Raw genomic sequence first — 19,645 nt, forward strand, 5'->3', positions numbered from 1 at the left:
CTTCCCAGACGTCCTCCTGTCTGTTATCTGTGCACGGCGCCATCTCCCTGGATAGCAAACCCCAATGATTGATTCCCACATGATAGCCTCTCATTTCTAAGATTCCCTTCCTTTTATCATTGGAGATTCTGAGTGCACGCTCGCTCGCACACACACTCACTCACACACACTCACACACACGCCTCTCGTCTCTCTTGTTCTCCGCCTCCCTTCCGCCGTTCACCCTGTTCTGTTTCACTCTTGTCTGCTCTCCTCCCTTCTCTCCTCTCCTCTCCTCCCTTCCCTCCTCCTCTCTTCCACACTAGTGCTTGCTCCGGAAGACACAAGTGTACTTTTTTAGGACGCCCCTTCACTGGTCTCGCCCTGTGTCTCTCTCTTCTGTGTCTCTACCATCCAAAACTCTCTATGTCGTAGTCCTCTCTCTCTCTGAGTGTCTCTCTGTCTCACTCTCTCTCTGTCTCTCTCCTCCCTCTCTCTCTCTTTCTCTCTGCTATCAGTGAGTTGAAGGAGTGGGGAGACTGGTCTTCACTATCAGGGGGAGATAAGTGGGTTTAATCTCACATTCCTCCTGTGTCTCCCCTTGTCACTCCACATCCTCCCCCCTCCCTCCCCCTCTCTCCCCCACCCAGGGTCACTGGGGGTCAAGGTTGTCCCCAGTACAGTACATCTCCATCTGTCCTCAGTCTTACCATTGGCTACTTCATGGGCGGCCTGGCAGCTCATTGGCTACTTCAGGGGCAGCCAGTCATCTCATTGGCTACTTCAAAGGCCGCCTGTCAGCTCATTGGCTGTTTCATCGGCATCCATCGTGTAATGAGCACATCTATTACCTCATGCCAGCCCTTGTGCCAGTTTTGCTCTATATGACAGTAGTGTTGGCATCTCTGGGGTCATATGCACTGCTCCCCTCAGTTGGTCTGATGTTGGCACCGCCCACCCAGTGTCCCTGCCAACCAGGGGCTGCCTTGCCCTGCCCAATGTGCCCCCCCCGAGCTAACGGGGTGTGTATTTGGCTTGGTCTGATAAGCTATCAGTTCAAGACTGGATCTAGCCGGCAACACATCCTGACAAGCTCATATTCAACACACACACGAAAACACTCGCACTCCTTCTCTCCCTCTCTCTCTCTCTCTCTCTACTCCTCTCTCTCTCTCTCTCTCTCTCTCTCTCTCCATCTCTCTCTTTCCCCCCCTCTCTCTCTCTCCACCTCTCTCTCCCCCTCTCTCTGTATATATGTGTATATAGACCCTGTATATCTTTATTTTTCTCTCTCTTCTTCAAACACACATCTCCGCATATGCACCTAATGCATCTCCCACAAAGAGCTTTTAATCCTCAACAACCTTCATGAAGTTTAGTCATGTCTTCTGGTGTGTTATGTGCATTGTTGTTGCTGTGAAATGTGTGTATGTGTGTGACTGAGACAGACAGACAGACAGACAGAGAGATAGAGATGAAGGTAAGTCTGATTAAGTCTAATTAGATAAGTGCTGGGCCCTATGGAAATAATTTTGCATCTCTCGAGAAACAGGCGTGAAACCATTTATCTATTTAAATATATTCTAGCAGATAGGCATGTTGGACTTTTGTACGGAGTATAATAATGTTTGCAGATCATGTGATTGAGCTCCAGATCATTCCTGACAGCGGTTTGGTTGAGTAAACAGCAGGCCCTCCTCTGCCTGGTTCCCCATGGCAACCGATGAGCACAGAGGTGGGTCCCTGCTTTCTGATTGGATCAAACACATTATCTGAGATCTTATCTCTCCTCTCATTGGAGGGCATTTTAATAATGGAACCATTGCCTAGAGTTGCTGGATTGTAGAAGTGAGTATATTTGAGGTAAACTTCTACCTCTGAGGATAAAAGAGGAAGAACACAGGTAGCCTAGCCCTGTAATATGTGGAGCTGGTAGGTGGACTTTTATGTCCTGTTATTGAGCAAACTGTTGATTATTCTCCCCCCGTCCCTCAATTCCACTGCTCATCCTCCTCTCCTCCCTCAACCCCCTCATCCCCCTCTCCTCCCCTTATCCCCCTCTCCATTCTCTCCACCTCCCCCTCCTCACAATTCATCCACCTCTCGTCTCCTGCTTTGTTCCCCACTCCTCTCCTTCCCCGATCCACCCCCCCCCCCCGCTTCCCCTGCTCCTCCTCCCCCTCCCCCCCCCTCTCCTCCCCGCCTGCAACACCTCCTCCGCTCGTCACCCCCCCTCCCCCCTCCTGTCTTTCGCGGAAATGGCGCCCGAAGGCCTGATCCTGGAAGGAGTGTGGAGTTCAAAGCGTTATCACGCGCGCTGCGTCTTTTCATCATGTTTTAGAAACAAGCGTTCGCACTAATCCCCCAATAATCTCTCCAGGAGAACTCTCCAGATAAGCAGCGCCACCCACGGCTTTCAGACCCACTTTTGGGAGACTCTTCTTCTCCTGCTCTTTCACTCTCCCCCCCCCTCCTCTCTCTCTCTCTCTTTCTAGCTCTCTCTCTTTCTTTCACCTTTGGAAGGACGAGCGAAGGTGATCAACCTGTCACTCTCTTCACTCTCTATCCCGCTCTGTTTTTCATGGTTCTCTCACTCCCCTCTCTCTCACTCCTCCCTTCACTTTCTCACCACCACCCCCCCCCATCCTCTCTCTTTCCTACTTTATATATGGTGCTTGCTCTGTCAGAGAGAGGAAGAGGGATGGAAAGACATGGAGAGAGACACAGAGAAGGAGAGAGGTGGTCCAAAGTGAGATCGACGGCGACCTGGAGAAAGAGGGAGAGATGGAGAAAGATAAACGGGAGGGAAGAGGAGAAAGGGAGAGATGAGGGAGAGAGGGAGCAGCTGTGTCTGTGGACGCCATTAGCCCCATCTGTCCACGCCCAGCACAAAGACTCAAACCCACAACAGGGAAAAGAAACCGAGAGGAAATATGAGGATAGAGGGAGAGATGGAGCGATGAGGCGGACAGGAGAGGAGAGTGTGTGTGTGTGTGTGTGCGCGGGGAGGGGGGGAGGGGGGGGGGTCAGGGTGGTAGTGGTGTTCGCTCTCGTCACTCAACCTCAACAGTGACTGACTGGTATCAGCATATTCCTGTCATCTCCGGTGCCTTCTGGAAGAGGAGAGGAGCGAGGGACAACCTCCATGTATCTCTGAGCCTCATCTGCGCCGGTTCAGGAGCCTGCTATCCTAGAGTGCTTCGTTTTCCAATCTCTTATCTCTCCTCCGTTTTAAGTATCGCCGTTTTATATTTTTACATGTCATTTGCATGCAGCTCATCAGACCCAGCTCTCTTTTCTTGGAGGTACAGGCTGATAGCACATACTGTGTGTGGACCAGACCAGGTGTGTGTGTGTGTGTGTGTGTCTGTGTGTATGCGCCTGTGCGTTCATGTGTTATTGTGTGAAAGTGTAGCATTAGAGTACTGTGCGCCATGGAGTTTGGAGCGAGTGCGTGTATGAGAATGTGTTATTGAATACTTTGTTTGTCTGAGAATGCTGTGCGCGTGGAGAGAGAGAGAGAGAGAGAGAGAGAGAGAGCGAGAGGGAGAATGTGTGTGTGAGCGAGGCGGATGAGAGTAGCTTTTTGATGTTTATCTCTCCTTTTCTTTTCTTCTCTGTGTTTTTGGAGGATTCACACAGTGACCTCTTTGTTTGGGACAGTGAGCCCCTTCCACCCCCCTTCCACCCCCCTTTCCGACCCCCCTGCCCTCCCCCCCCCCCGACCCCCGTTTGGGACAGAAACCATTTCCTGTTGGGTAGAGATAGAGAGAAGGGCAGATAGAGGGGGAGGAATGAGAGAGGGAGGGAGGAATGGGACTGAGGGAGAGGTGGAGGAAGAGTGTGATTAGGAATCCTGGAGGGGAGGGAGGGATTGGGAGGTGCAAGGCTTCCCCAAAATTGCGCAAAGTTAATAGGAAGTTGAGTTACAGTGACTTATGTCTACTTGAATAACATGCATTGTCATTTCTTGTCATAAGATAAGATATACCTTTATTCGTCCCACTATGGGGAAATTTGTAAATGTGGATGTACATAAACACACCTTTCTGTTTCTGCTCCAATGACGGTAACTGTCATGACTTTTCCTTTACTGGTGGAACACAGTTATGCAAATATCTCTGCCTTGAGTAGAGATACATGAACCACTGTACCATGAAGGCCCTACATAACCCTGATCAGGTCATGGAAAGGTAGGTGCAGTAACGGTCCCAAGTGCAGACAACTGTAGTGTAATAAAAGACTCTGTAGAGAAGTGGGTTGGGAGGGAGGGAGGTTTTCTTATTGCCCTCTGTTTAATTGAAGTGTGTATATAGAACAGAATTGATCTGTGATGAGGTTAGACTGGGGTTCGGTTCATGAAGGGTCAACCCTCCCCATAGAGACAGGGGGAGAGAGAGACAGGGAGAGACAGGGGGAGAGAGGGAGGGAGAGGGAGACAGATGGAGAGACAGGGAGAGATAGGGAGAGAGAGAGGGAGAGAGAGAGACAGGGAGAGACAGGGGGAGAGAGGGAGGGAGAGGGAGACAGATGGAGAGACAGGGAGAGATAGGGAGAGAGAGAGGGAGAGAGAGAGATAGGGAGAGACAGGGGGAGAGAGGGAGGGAGAGGGAGACAGATGGAGAGACAGGGAGAGATAGGGAGAGAGAGAGAGGGAGAGAGAGAGACAGGGAGAGACAGGGGGAGAGAGGGAGGGAGAGGAGACAGATGGAGAGACAGGGAGAGATAGGTAGAGAGAGAGGGAGAGAGAGAGACAGGGAGAGACAGGGGAGAGAGGGAGGGAGAGGGAGACAGATGGAGAGACAGGGAGAGATAGGGAGAGAGAGAGGGAGAGAGAGAGATAGGGAGAGACAGGGGGAGAGAGGGAGGGAGAGGGAGACAGATGGAGAGACAGGGAGAGATAGGGAGAGAGAGAGGGAGAGAGAGACAGGGAGAGACAGGGGGAGAGAGGGAGGGAGAGGGAGACAGATGGAGAGACAGGGGGAGAGAGGGAGGGAGAGAGGGAGAGAGAGATAGGGAGAGAGAGGGAGAGATAATTTCATATTAATTTTGCCAGTGAAGGAGAAGAGGCTGCAGAGTGAACGAACGAAGGAATGAAATCAGCCAGGCATCATTTGCATTCAAGTTTTATCAGTAGCGGAGGAAGGCGTTCTCAGGCGTGATAAGGAGAGGGCGTTGAGGGCTGCGTTGGGGGGGGGGGGGGGGGTTGAGGTGAGGGGCATGCTTAGTGTGTGTGTGTGTGTGTGTGTGCGTGCATGTGTAAAGTGTCTTTGGTGAGGGGTTGGATGGTTTGTGTGATGTGGGGGGGGGGGGGGGGGGGGGTAACGGTTAATATCAGACCAAATAATTAGATTCCCTATCGTGGTGGCAGCAGCAGTGTGGGATCAGCAGATTAAAGCTGGGCGGGGGGCTGGTTAATATTCATGAGGGCCCAGGGTCCGGGCGAGGGAGCTTAGACGCTGCCTCAAAGACGTACTGACTGAGGGGCTTAGCGCTCTCTTAACGCGCCTGGGTCCTGGGGAGACCACTCTGGTGAGCGGGGGGAGGGGGGGCTGACAGGGCGAGGGAAGGAGAGAGAGAGAGACAGTTGTCGCCTTCTCTTCTACCTCCCTTGTTCTCTTTCAGGAAGAGGACAGGAAGTTGTGCTCAGTAACATCCTGTTTCATCCGTTCCTGTTATTTATTTCATTGAACACACGGAAGCCAAGACATTACAGCTGCTTTAGATCCCACTATTACTGTGTGTGTGTGTGTGTGTGTGTGAATGTGTGTGTGTAATTGGGAATTCCAAAGCAGTCGTTGTGATGAATTAGTCTGAAACAAATTAGCAGCATTTACAACTGAGTAGGCTCCAGCATAGAGTTACAAATTAAAACCAAAGAATCTGCCTATCTCTAGATCACTGCTCCATGAAATACAATCCAGCAGTCTTCAGGCTATAACAGAGAAACCTCCGCACTGTCCAGTCTGGTGTCACCAACCTAGACACACACACACACACACACCTCCACTCTCTCTAGTATCTCCCGGTTCTCTTCCAGGGTTTAGGTGCCTGCTGTTTCCTCCTGGTCAACCCTGTCTCCTGGTCCAGGTCTAGATATGTTCCTGGACCTGAGATGAGCTGATCTGTGTCTGAGGAGAGCCTGAACAGGCACCAGTCAGTCCCACCTGGACAGCTGAAGGCTGCCACCTGTAGGGGAGAGAGCGGTACTGCAGGTCCTCCGCTCCCCATCTGGGCTCCACACCAGCGACACATCTCTGGGTTTCAGTCTACGTCGAACTGAAGGACCCAATCAGGAAGCATATGTGTTCTCGTGCCGTAGTGTAGGGTGTTTTAATCGTGTATTTGATTTAGAATCCACACTTTGTGAGATCTGGTAGAGACGTATACTAAGCAGGAATGTGTGTGTGTGTAAGGAGAGGCCTGTGGGAGTGATGGATAGATGGAATGCTCGCTCTGTCCCAACTGAACAAAGACAAGTTTGTGCTGGCAACGGCACAGGTGTGTGTGCGTTTGTGTGTGTGTGCGCTGCGCAGCGCGTGTGTGTGTGTGTGGGAGAGTCCTTTTCATGTCTTTTATTGCCGGAGAAACACTATCATATGTACATGTGCGTGCTCGCACACATGCACGCCCGCCAGTGTACAAACACACACATCGCTGTGGTGTTCAGAAATGACCCTGACAAGGTGTCTGACTGAACGGCAGCACCTTTACCTCGCCAGACCTCCTTCTTTCTCTCTATCCCACTCCTCCTTTACATTACATTTACATTTAGTCATTTAGCAGACGCTCTTATCCAGAGCGACTTACAGTAAGTACAGGGACAGTCCCCCCGAGGCAAGTAGGGTGAAGTGCCTTGCCCAAGGACACAACGTCATTTGGCACAGCTGGGAATCGAACTGGCAACCTTCAGATTACTAGCCCGACTCCCTCACAGCTCAGCCATCTGACTCCCTTTTTTCCCTCTGCACTGGGGTCGCTCTCTTTTCTTTTATCCAACTCTCTATCAGTCTCCAATTCCACTTGTTTCTTTACGTGCTGTCAAATGTGCTGCCAGCGTAAATCTGACTGTGTATCTCTCTCTCTCCGTGTGTGTGTGTGTGTGTGTGTTTGTGTGTGCGTGTGTGTGTGTGTGTGTGTGTGTGTGTGTGTACAGAGCTCCAGACTAACTCTGGTGTGTGAAGATGCTGACTGCTGGCTGAGTAGAGTTCCTCTGACCTCTGACACCAGTGAAGCCAACTGCACTATCTACAAACAGGGTATTCACACACACAGTCTCGCACACACAAGCATCTAACACACACAATTACACAGAACAATTCTGTGCACACAAACTCACACTTATTTTCTATGTGTGTGTGTGTGTCTGCAGGTGAGCAACTGTTTTGTAAGGTGAGCAGGGAGATTTCAGCAGGTGATTCCCTATTGGCTGAGCTGTCACTGTCTAGCATGGACCTCCAGTCCCCCCCAATCAGCCTCACTACCCACAATGCCTTGGTGAAAGAGGAGTCCCCCTACCCAGCAGCCCTGCGCCCTGACATCCAGCTCCTCCCCCAGCAGGCTGGCATGGCCGCCATCTTGGCTACAGCCGTTGTCAACAGTGAGTTAACCATCTGTCTCTTCTCTTCTTTCCCTCCCACACTGTCTTTGTATGTGGCTCTCTTTGTTTTGTGTGCGTGTGTGTGCATGAGTGTGTGTGTGTGTCCTTGAGGCTGTTTACTGTTACCATAAACAGCAGATGCTTCTTGGTGCTCACAGCTTTAAGGGTTGGCAGCGGCATGTGGCTCTCTTGGTCTTGTAATACCGCCGTGCACCACTAGGTGTAGCTGCAGGCTCTGGAGGTACCAAGGGGAGCCTTTTGCTCTCTCCCGAGATGAGACGGGGAGACAGTATCAGTGAGACAGGGAGAGGTGAGACAGGTAGAGGTGAGACAGGGAGTGGTGAGACGGAGTGGTGAGACAGGGAGCGGTGAGACAGGGAGCAGTGAGACAGAGAGATCGGTGAGACAGGGGGCGGTGAGACAGGGAGCGGTGAGACAGAGCAGTGAGACAGGGAATGGTGAGACAGGGAATGGTGAGACAGAGCAGTGAGACAGAGAATGGTGAGACAGGGAATGGTGAGACAGGGAATGGTGAGACAGGGAGAGGTGAGACAGGGAGTGGTGAGACAGGGAAAGGTGAGACAGGGAAAGGTGAGACAGGGAGTGGTGAGACAGAGAGCAGTGAGACGGAGCGGTGAGACAGGGAGTGGTGAGACAGGGAGCGGTGAGACAGGGAGAGGTGAGACAGAGAGAGGTGAGACAGGGAGTGGTGAGAGAGGGAGTGGTGAGACAGGGAGAGGTGAGACAGGGAGCAGTGAGACGGGGAGCGGTGAAACAGGGAGAGGTGAGGCAGAGAGCGGTGAGACAGGCAGTGGTGAGACGGCGAGAGGTGAGATGGGGAGCGGTGAGACGGGGAGCAGTGAGACAGAGAGTGGTGAGACAGGGAGTGGTGAGACAGGGAGTGGTGAGACAGGGAGAGGTGAAACAGGGAGAGGTGAGGCAGAGAGCGGTGAGACAGGCAGTGGTGAGACAGGGAGAGGTGAGACAGGGAGAGGTGAGGCAGAGAGCGGTGAGACAGGCAGTGGTGAGACAGGCAGTGGTGAGACAGGGAGAGGTGAGACAGGGAGAGGTGAGGCAGAGAGCAGTGAGACAAGCAGTGGTGAGACAGGGAGTGTTGAAACAGGGAGCAGTGAGACAGGTCATCTGCTTGTCAAGGTGATTAAAGTGTGATTAATCACCTCAGATCAGGCAGAGGAGTTAAACATGATCAGACGTCTCCTCGTTTCCTTCCTGCCACGCCGCACCTCGCTCGCTCGCTCGCTCGCTCGCTGGGGAGCATGGGTAATTATTGGACGTTATCAAGAATAGCCCGGTTAACACGAGGCACCGACACCAGATCAGCTCGATTACCTTCACGCCCGCTGCCGCAACCTCTACACCCTGGTTGCCTTGGCGACCCTGGAGGAAGTTGATGTGATGCACAGAGTTCGTTCTAGGTATTAGAAAGAGTCCAGAGAGGTGTGGGTGTGGGTGTGTTGATGTGTGCATGTGTGTAGGGGAGGACTGCAACATAGGTAGAAATGTATCAAATATTGCATATTCCCAACCTAATTAAAGCTATTATGTTGAAGCCATTTGGTGTGTGTGTGTGTGTGTGTGTGTGTGTGTGTGTGTGTGTGTGTGTGTGTGTGTGTGTGTGTGTTGGTAATTATGTGGTGGACATAGTTTTTTAAATAAATGTGTCCAACCTAATTGAAACATTCAAATACACACCTGGCACACCAACACAAACCAATAAAGAAAATCCTGCTACACCTCTTCAAGCTCAAAACAGAAAGTTCTTTTGAGGGTGGATACTGTGATTGGTTGATTGATTCCTTGACCTTGGTGTCCTTGTCTGTGATTGGTTCAGAGGACATCTTCCCCTGTAAGGACTGTGGTATCTGGTACCGGAGTGAGAGGAACTTGCAGGCTCATCTCATGTACTACTGCGCCAGCCGGCAGAAGCCGGCCACGCCCACTGCGTCGCAGTCCCCGCCCCAAGACAAGACCAAGGAGACCTACCCCAACGAGCGCCTCTGCCCCTTCCCACAATGCAACAAGAGCTGCCCCAGCGCCAGCTCGCTGGAGATCCACATGCGCACGCACAGCGGTGAGGGGAGCAGAGAGACACGCAGCCCTGATGGCAGGGAGCTCCCAGGGATGGCTGGATGACCTACTGTGGCTTCCAGCTGGGATGGTTATTCTCATTCTCATCCTTCTCTCTCTCCCTGTCTCTCTCTCTCTCTCTCTCTCTCTCTCCCTCTCTCTCTCTCTCTCTCCCTGTCTCTCTCTCTCTCCCTGTCTCTCTCTCCCTCTCTCTCTCCCTCTCTCTCTCTCCCTCTCTCTCTCTCCCTCTCTGTCTCCAGGTGAGCGGCCGTTCATCTGCCTGGTGTGCCTGTCAGCCTTCACCACCAAGGCGAACTGCGAGCGTCACCTGAAGGTCCACACGGACGGCCTGAACGGCGTGTGTCACGGCTGTGGCTTCATCTCCACCACCAGGGACATCCTCTACAGTCACCTGGTCACCTGCCACATGGTCTGCCAGCCCGGCTCCCGCAGCGAGGTCTACTCACCCGGGCCGGGCCTGCCCAAGCTGCCTCTGGCCCCAGGTACACGCCTCCTCATGTCTGCTCTGGCCTGGGCTGGGCTGGTGTCCTCTCCTCTGCTTTAGCCTGTGCTCATGCTGTGTGTGTGTGTGTGTTGGAAGGTCTCAGTCCCGGAGACTCAGGAGTGGTCCTGAAGTGCCAGGTGTGCGGCCACAACGCAGACAGCCCCGCCCAGCTCCACCAGCACGTGCGCACCCACCTGGAGGTGCGCGTCCCGGCCGAGAGAAGCCCCACCCCGCGCCAGGGCGACCCTTCCTCCGCCGAGCGGCCCCAGGACCGGGAGCCCCCGGCCTGCGTCCCCCGACCAGACTCGTCCAGCCCGGGGGCCGACGGGAGCTCCGCCACCCCCCGGGGGCACAGCCCCCCGGAGCCCCCGGGTCGCCTGCAGATCAAGGAGGAGCCCGACTCGGAGACGGAGGCGGAGGCGCCTGGGATGGAGGTGCAGGAGCAGGGAGAGGCGGAGGAGAGGGAGGAGAAGGAGGAGGCATGGGAGGGGAGGAGCCGGGAGCACGCGGCACCGACGTCTCAAACCTCGACCCCGCCCAGAAGCCCCCCCGCGGTGGCCGTTAAGGCCGAGCCTGCTAGCCCCACCCCCGGCTCAAGCCCCGCCCACCCGGGGGCGGGGCCAGTGTTGCCAGGCGGCGCCGTCTTCCTGCCCCAGTACCTGTTCAGCACCGAGGCGGCCATCTTGCCGCAGGCCTCGGAGATCCTCGCCAAGATGTCGGAGATGGTCCACAGCCGTCTAAAACAGGGCCAGGCCGTCACGCCCAACCCGCCGCCCGCCTTCTACCCAGCGGGCACCACGGCTGCCCCCGCACCCCCCCACAAGGGGGCCACCTGCTTCGAGTGCGACATCACCTTCAACAACATCAACAACTTCTACGTTCACAAGAGGCTCTACTGTTCCAGCAGACACCAGCAGATAGACTCCTCTGCCCCAGGTCCAGCCCCGGCCCCAGCCTCAACCCCAGCCCCAGGCACAGCCCCTTGCCCTGCCCCAGGCTCTGGAAGAGACGACCCCCAGGCTCCAGTGCCCTCGGGGGCCCACAGAGCCTCCTCGTCGCCCCAGGGAGGAGCAGGGGCGGCCAGCCGCGTGGCGTCCGTCTCCCCCTCGGGCTCGGATCCCGCTCCAGGGAGCACCGTGGTCGGGGAGGTGAAGGCCGAGCCTGCGGGCGGGAAGGAGGGGGGCTCCTCGTCTTCTGAGGGGGAGGGGGGCCAGGCCAGCGAGGGCAGTCAGAGCCCCGGGGGGGGGGACGCGGACAACGACCCGACCAGGACCTTCTGCCAGGCCTGCAACATCCACTTCAGTCGCCACGACAACTACATGGTCCACAAGCGATTCTACTGCGCTTCCCGCCACGACCCGTCCAATCACAGAGCCAACCACCCGGCCAAGGCCATCGCCCCCGGCACCGCCTTCCTGCCTCAGCCGATCCGGACGCGCAAGAGGATGAAGATGTATGAGATCCACATGGCGAGGAGCAAGGCCCTGGCCCCCGTCACGGCCCCCACCGCTGTAGCCCTCAGCCTGGCCCTCCAACAGGAGGGCCGGCCCCTGGAGGCCCCCGGCCCCGTTCCCGGCCGGGCCCTGTCCTCCCGTAGCTCCAGCCCCGAGGGCGACGGCCCTATCGACCTGAGTAAGAGGCCGCGTCTCCGCGAGGCCCCGCGGGGGGGCAGCCTGCCGGCCCTGCCCCTTTCCGACTACCACAAGTGCACGGCGTGCAGCATCAGCTTCAACAGCATCGAGAACTACCTGGCCCACAAGACCTACTACTGCCCCGCCACCACCCTGCAACCCCACACCCTAGAGACCCTGCAGCGCCTCCACAGGCCCGTGTCCACCTCGCCCCACACCCGGGCCCTGGACCACCCCGAGGGCACCTCGCCCAGCCCACAGGCCCCCGCTCTGCCCCGCTCCGAGGCCACGTCCCCCCATGGCACCCCGGGGGCCAGGGTGAGCCAGGGGTCGCCCCCGGGGGTGTGCCCCTACTGCCCACCCAGCCAGGCGGTGACCTGCGACCTGGTGGAGCACCTCCGCAGTGCCCACAGCCTGGTCCTACCCTCGCCCCACCCTGACTCCCAGGCTGCCACTCCCAGCTCCAGCCCAAACCTCAGCCCCCGGGACGCGCCCCCCCCCATCTCCACCGCCTATCCCAAGCTGGGGCCCAAGCCCAGCCGGGACAGCGTCAACGGACAGGTGAGGCGGGACACCGCCTCCCCCTCCTCCCCCCAGGTGAACGGTAGCCCCGTGGGGCCTCACGTTGGGGGGGGCATCTCCCCCTCCACGGCCCCCCCTCTGGCTGTTTCCCCTGCCAGAGCGCTCTCTCTAACTGTGTCACCCGTGCCTGAGGCCCTGAGAGAGGTGGGGGTGTCTCTCCTGCTTGACAAGGTGGTTCTTGCCCACCCCCACCCGGCGCCCCCTCCCTCCCTCCCCCCCAAGCCTGCGCTGGTCTCCCCCCTGCAGAACGGGAACTCCCGCTTCTGTCGCCTCTGCAACATCAAATTCAGCAGCCTCTCCACCTTCATCGCCCATAAAAAGTACTACTGCTCCTCCCACAGCGCAGAGCATGTGAAATGAACCGATGATCTCCCCATCTCGCGTCCTACCTACCCTGTCATCTCCCTATGTCAGACTGGTTTCCCCTGTGGACTGTGAATGGATATGTGACTGACTGTTACTCACCTGACTTTGAACCCCTTACCTGGGCTCCCCTGGTTTTGTTACCATGGTAAATTATTCTTATTATTACTCCTTTTATGGGTCAAAAAGTGTGTATTACACCTAAGATGAATATGCCACTCATATACCTACTTAACTAGCTACTTAACTACCTACCTGCACAGGCGTGAGACCACACCTCCAGTCCTCGAATTTCACCGTCCTCCCCAAAAGTTCAAAGAATGTTGCTCAACTTGGCTGTAGAGTCCACCCCGCTCCTCCTCGAAACCCCCTCTCCCCTTACACACACCTTGTCCCCCTTCCTCCGACATGCGATATTGATCAAATTGTTTATCTCACCGGGGTCTTTGTTTTTGATGATGATTGTTGAAAGCATTTCCTGCTTGCTGTTTCCTGCTAGTGATTTCCTGTTTGGCTTCCTGAGCCTAACACACCTGCGAGAGGGAGCATGGCTCTCTCTAAGCCCTCTGCTGGACCTCACCGTCGCTCCCCTTTCCTGTTTTAATGATCGTGTTCATATTGTTCATATGTATGACGTCTCCAAATGATATTCTTTAGACTTTGGTTGGAAACACTGGCTCTCAAGCTAGAAAAAAAGCTGAAGATTTTTTGGGTTGTTGAAGAAAATGGATATCACAAGGTTCCGAATATCAGACCACCGGTAGGTTGGGATATTTGCTAAAAATGGATCTTTTCCAAAAACAAAACTTGTCTTGAATGCAAGAGGAGGAAATGTGAAATATTTATCTTTGAGTCCTCTGATTTCATGTCAACAGAAAACTACCTACCTAGTGTCTGAAAATATTTGTATTTTTTATTTGTATATTTTTCATACTGTTTGAAGGAACCGTTCAATATTGGTGTGCTGAAGTGTATTTTGTAAGTGTAGATATGTAATATCTTTCACAGTAATCACTGGGACTACACTGAAACCTAGTTTTCCTCATTTCCTCATCCTGTTGTTTGAATGTGTTGGTTTGGTTCGAACCTCCTGTATTCATTGATTAGCATTTTTCCAGATCAGTCCCGTCTTCTACTTGTGCTTTAAACGTTTCTGGTCCAGAAAGAAAGCTCCCTTCTTTAGCTTGACCCTGACCCCTGACACCGTAGTCCCATAGACATGAAGCCCAGAGGTGACTCGAGAGAGAGAGATTATTAACGTTTATCTCAATAGGGGGCAGTGTGGAGCCATATTGGTTTTACCTTTCCAGACCTATCGTATCCTCTGACTAGGGGCTGATTTGGGCTTCAGGGGTTTGCTAGATCCTGTTCCTGGTTTCTTTGGGCTACAAAAGACATAAATACACACGCACACGCAGGACACACATGCAGGATACACACATGCAGAACACACTCATGCAAACACAGTAAGCACACATACTTACACACACAATACAGTACACACACCCACCAACACACACACACACACACACTTATCTTACTGTTCCCATGACTGGAAACCCAGAAGTGGAAGTTGTGTTGGAGGAGTGTTTTGCTTTGTTGTCAGAATTTGACCTTTGCTGTAACAGTTGACAGTGTTTACAACATCGCTCCTCCCAGATTGAACAGGGGAAGAGTGCATATTCAACCAGTCACAAATGTGTGATTTGTATTGCACTGTGTTGTACTTAATGTGCTGAATGTGTTTGTTTCAAAAACTTTTTTGTACTGTATTTATGTTTTTACAGCACTTTTCCACATCCAAATTCTAACCCTAACCCTTTTGAAGGAGTTGATCGATTTGATCACATTATGAACTAAAGTTAAATCCAAACATGTTGTGAATGATTACAAATGTTCATGATGGAGAAGTCCTAATGAATGTCAAGCTTTTCTTTCTAATTTTGTTTCATGTCCTTTCTTTTATTTGACTTAGATTGTTTTCCAAGTTCCACTACACACTATGCATGGGAAATAAAGATCCTGAGAGACATTCAATAAGAGTGTGAGACACTGGTCTTTCTGTTCACCCTTACTTCCCTCCCTCCTTCCTTCCCTCCTTCCTTCCTTCCTTCCTTCCCTCCCTCCTTCCTTCCTTCCTTCCTTCCTTCCTTCCTTCCTTCCTTCCCTCCCTCCCTCCCTCCCTCCCTCCCTCCCTCCCTCCCTCCTTCCTTCCTTCCTTCCTTCCTTCCACTACACCTCGGCCCACACAACAGAAATGCCACCTCTCCTCTCTCTCAATCGCTCACTCTCTTCCATCCGCTCCACCTCTCCTCTCTCTCTCCCTCCATCCTGACTCCATTAACGTCTGCTTGACTGAATGGAGGTCACTCGTAAATCATTTCTCTTTTCATGTAGAAGTTTCAAGTGTGTTTTTCTGCGAATGTAGAAGCCAACGTCCCTTAAGAAGCCGCGGATGAATCATCAAATGAGAATCAAGGAAATCGACATGTTTTTTCCCCTCTCAGACTAAAGTCATGCTGGCTGTCTTTTCAAGAAAGGATCTTCCAAGGCTGCGCTTAGTCAAGTCTAACATCCTGCTAGTCATGCCTTTTATCTCTATTATTTATGTTTCTAAGGTTGTGGAATGTGCCCCTTTTTGTTTGGAGAGTATTTTCTATCTCATCATTAAGAGCTCTACGTGCAGGGGAATGAAGAAAATGCTCGCACTGCCAGGATGTGATCAACATATTGAAATGGTTTGCTGAAAGTTTTAAAGGTATCATGCCTTGATTTTTGAACGCAGGCCTCTTTGGTAAGGATTTACCCTATGTGGTATTTATTCTTCCAGTTATCAGTTTTTCCTTGAAAACATCTTGCTGAACAGTTTAAAGATGCCAGGAGAGCAGACTGAGAGCTCCTCAGACAGACCTCTCACTGGGCTGATTGCTTTATATTGTTGACTGATTCTTAGCAATCAGACAATGCCGGAGGCACAGAGAAGTGGCCCATCTAGGTCAGAGATGGACCCACCTGGATTCTCTGCTGTAACCACACACAACCACTCATCCAGCTGTCACTGGGACTATTGCCATGGTGATAACCACTCATCCAGCTGTCACTGGGACTATTGCCATGGTGATAACCACTCATCCAGCTGTCACTGGGACTATTGCCATGGGGATAACCACTCATCCAGCTGTCACTGGGACTATTGCCATGGTGATAACCACTCATCCAGCTGTCACTGGGACTATTGCCATGGTGATAACCACTCATCCAGCTGTCACTGGGACTATTGCCATGGTGATAACCACTCATCCAGCTGTCACTGGGACTATTGCCATGGTGATAACCACTCATCCAGCTGTCACTGGGACTATTGCCATGGTGATAACCACTCATCCAGCTGTCACTGGGACTATTGCCATGGGGATAACCACTCATCCAGCTGTCACTGGGACTATTGCCATGGTGATAACCACTCATCCAGCTGTCACTGGGACTATTGCCATGGTGATAACCACTCATCCAGCTGTCACTGGGACTATTGCCATGGTGATAACCACTCATCCAGCTGTCACTGGGACTATTGCCATGGTGATAACCACTCATCCAGCTGTCACTGGGACTATTGCCATGGTGATAACCACTCATCCAGCTGTCACTGGGACTATTGCCATGGTGATAACCACTCATCCAGCTGTCACTGGGACTATTGCCATGGGGATAACCACTCATCCAGCTGTCACTGGGACTATTGCCATGGGGATAACCACTCATCCAGCTGTCACTGGGACTATTGCCATGGTGATAACCATTCCTTCTATCGTCTGTCCAGACATTTGACTGAGTTTGATATATCAGATATCTGTGGTTAGGAGTGAAATATACTGTAACACCAGTGGCGATTTCTTTAAGACTGCAAGGGAAGCTCAGCGTCCCCTAAAATTTCCAAAAATTAAATGTCAAATATTTACTGTTGTGTTAACATTTTAAATGCGTTAGAACACGTTCATATCGAAGACGAGTTCTTTCAGAATCAGCTACATATATTAGCAAGTCGACTGACTGATTTCCTTCTCATACATTCCCGTAGCGTCACAGTGCATTTCCCTGTGGAAGCTCAGCTTCCATGGACTTCAATGGGGCTGCTTTGAACAGTTTTTTTCAGTGCTTCGAAACTATACGGTCATTGGATGAATGCTGAGATTATGTCCCGCCCTGGACGCTCAGCGTCTCTGGGGGTGAATGGAGGAGTGGGCTGGCCTGGACGCTGGGCTTCCGCGTGATGATTGGAGGGTCTGTCGAAAGACTGCATCTCCTTTTGATTGACAGTAATGTTGTACTACAAAAAGTCACCGAAGCTGCAGCAACCTATCTCTTGGTATTTGCTTGGCGAAATTGCTTACCAATTTTCATCATACATTTCATACAATTATACACCACGTTCCTTGTTTCAGTTTAACCTAATTTCCACATTTCCTCCTTGATTAATATTGTTTTGTTAGATCGTTCGTTCATTCATTCATTCAGTAGGCTCGGCTAGTGTCGTAGTGGTGAACTAGCCAATGAATAGCCAAATAAATGAAACATTTTTAGGATGTAGGCCGAAAATGAGCTTCCCCTCTTTGAAAGATCAGCAGCCGCCACTGTGTAACATATCTATGTAGTTAGCTATGTGTTGTTACTAAACGTATGTGCAAATTCTCTACATCAAACTCAAGAAATGAAAGTCAGTTGCTTGAAAGTGGAAGGTGGTTGTCCGTTTTGACTCCATCATTAAAACAGTCAGGAACCAAGACTTCTCCCGCTAGCCTTTCAGGTTCAGCCTTGGAGAAAGTGTGTGTTTGTCCATAGGTTTGTGTTGTGTCCATGCACGTAGGTATGTTTGTGCATGTGTTTTAAGAGTCAGTTGGAGTTGCCGGTATGGAAAGCGACTGTGTGTGTGTGTGTGTGTGTGTGTGTGCGTGTGTGTGCGTGTGTGTGTGTGTGTGTGCGTGTGTGTGCGTGTGTGTGTGTGTGTGTAATGAGGTGCAGTGGAGGCCCTGCTGGGTGACTCATCCCGAGGTCTGCCTGTCTGTGTAAGGACCCACAGTGTCTTGTTAGCCTTGCTGAGACAGCAGGACATCAGACATCACTCAAACAAGGTGGTACTCTATCACCCCCTGCAGAAGGCAAGACACACACACACACACACACACATTGACAGCTACATTGATTAAGCATCCAACCATTATCCCATGCCTTTCGTCTCCCTCCCTCCCTCTCTTTCCCTCCCTCTATTTTTCTCTCACTCTTGTCACAGAGAATCAGAAGACATGTATCTGTGTAGAAAGTGTTTTATTCTTCTAGTTTGGTATTTGCCTCAAAGTAGAAGCTGGAAACACTAAACTGCATCTCTGTCATAGACTAGATAGACCGGAGTGTCTGTATGTGTCATCACGCCTTTCCAGACCCTTGTCCACCCCCAGCCCCCCCCCCCCCCCCCCCCCCCCCGGGGCATGCTCCTATTAACCTCTAATGGTTGCAAACACACACACACACACGGCCAAGAAATTGCTGCAGGAGAATGTTTGTCTAATGAACCAGGATGGAGCACCAAAATAGCCCAGACACATCCCTGGGGGGGGGGGGGGGGGGGGGGTGGAGGGGGGGGGGTGGAGGCGGGTGGGCTGGAAAGGGTGGAGGGGAGGGGGGATGGACGGATTTGAGGGGGGGGGGGGTGGAAGGAGGACCACTCATCGTATTGCATGGACTGTTTCATGTTGCGTAATACTTTTTTATCTTACATGCACACATTATCTTAACAACGGGTACAGCATCTTAACCAGCATTACTGCAAACATTCCGAATCTTAACCAGGGTATAGCATATGTAAATTATATAACAATCTCCCGACTGACTGACAGTGATGGGCTCATTAGTGCAGACCTTGTTAAGGCCAGCCTCGTTAGTGCAAGCCTCGTTAAGCCCAACCCCGTAAGTGTAGCTACCGGTGTTTCTTTTAGATGATGCAGCAATTAGAGGTCACCTAAACTGTCTGTTGAAACTGTGGGCTGTGGGCGAGAGGCCTGGCAGGAACACTTTTAACAGGTCTTTACAATAAGTTTGTCTGTGTGGGGTGTGTGTGTCTGGTGTGGAAGTGTGTTTGGGGGGCGTGTGTGTGGGGTGTGTGTGTCTGGTGTGGAACTGTGTTTGGGGGGCGTGTGTGTGTGGGGTGTGTGTGTCTGGTGTGGGAGTGTGTTTGGGGGGCGTGTGTGTGTGTGGGGTGTGTGTGTCTGGTGTGGAAGTGTGTTTGGGGGGCGTGTGTGTGTGGGGTGTGTGTGTCTGGTGTGGAAGTGTGTTTGGGGGGCGTGTGTGTGGGGTGTGTGTGTCTGGTGTGGAACTGTGTTTGGGGGGCGTGTGTGTGTGGGGTGTGTGTGTCTGGTGTGGAAGTGTGTTTGGGGGGCGTGTGTGTGTGGGGTGTGTGTGTCTGGTGTGGGAGTGTGTTTGGGGGGCGTGTGTGTGTGGGGGGGTTGTGTGTGTTAACTACACAGCGTTTGTCACCATTGACAGTTCTGGAGGAGGGACAGATCGATGTCCTGGTGCTTAAATAGTAACTTACTCACTCATTTTCTCCATGGCAACTGGCAACTGCAGAGCAAGGGGCCAAAGTTGACTGTTTCCATATCCATGCGTCTGGTGCACGTAGCAACACCAGCTTGGTTGAGACTCTCATGATTGGAACATGATTGCCCAGAACCACAGCACGTGTAGCACTATGCTGTGTGTGTGTTTGTGTGTGTGTGTGTGTGCACATGTCTCTCCATGTCTGTTTTCCTGTAGATATAGTTTCCTCGTTCCAATTTTTAGATTAGATTCAACTCTATTGTCATCGTGCACAGTGTGATTATAGAGCCCATGAAATGCAGTGAG

General features: G+C 52.4%; 1 protein-coding gene across 1 annotated transcript in view; it reads left to right on the plus strand.

Moving 5' to 3' along the window:
* The window catches only part of zfpm1 (zinc finger protein, FOG family member 1), a 28,647-nt gene extending 15,902 nt beyond the window's left edge, over positions 1 to 12,745 (plus strand). Inside the window, exons 2-6 of the mRNA XM_067235130.1 lie at positions 7,136 to 7,238; positions 7,352 to 7,579; positions 9,432 to 9,671; positions 9,928 to 10,170; positions 10,269 to 12,745. Coding sequence (XP_067091231.1) covers positions 7,136 to 7,238; positions 7,352 to 7,579; positions 9,432 to 9,671; positions 9,928 to 10,170; positions 10,269 to 12,745 — 3,291 coding nt within the window. The remainder of the gene's footprint in view (positions 1 to 7,135; positions 7,239 to 7,351; positions 7,580 to 9,431; positions 9,672 to 9,927; positions 10,171 to 10,268) is intronic.
* Positions 12,746 to 19,645: the final 6,900 nt, after the last annotated feature.

Source organism: Osmerus mordax, chromosome 4 (genome assembly GCF_038355195.1).
Source record: "Osmerus mordax isolate fOsmMor3 chromosome 4, fOsmMor3.pri, whole genome shotgun sequence".
Classification (NCBI taxonomy): domain Eukaryota; kingdom Metazoa; phylum Chordata; class Actinopteri; order Osmeriformes; family Osmeridae; genus Osmerus; species Osmerus mordax.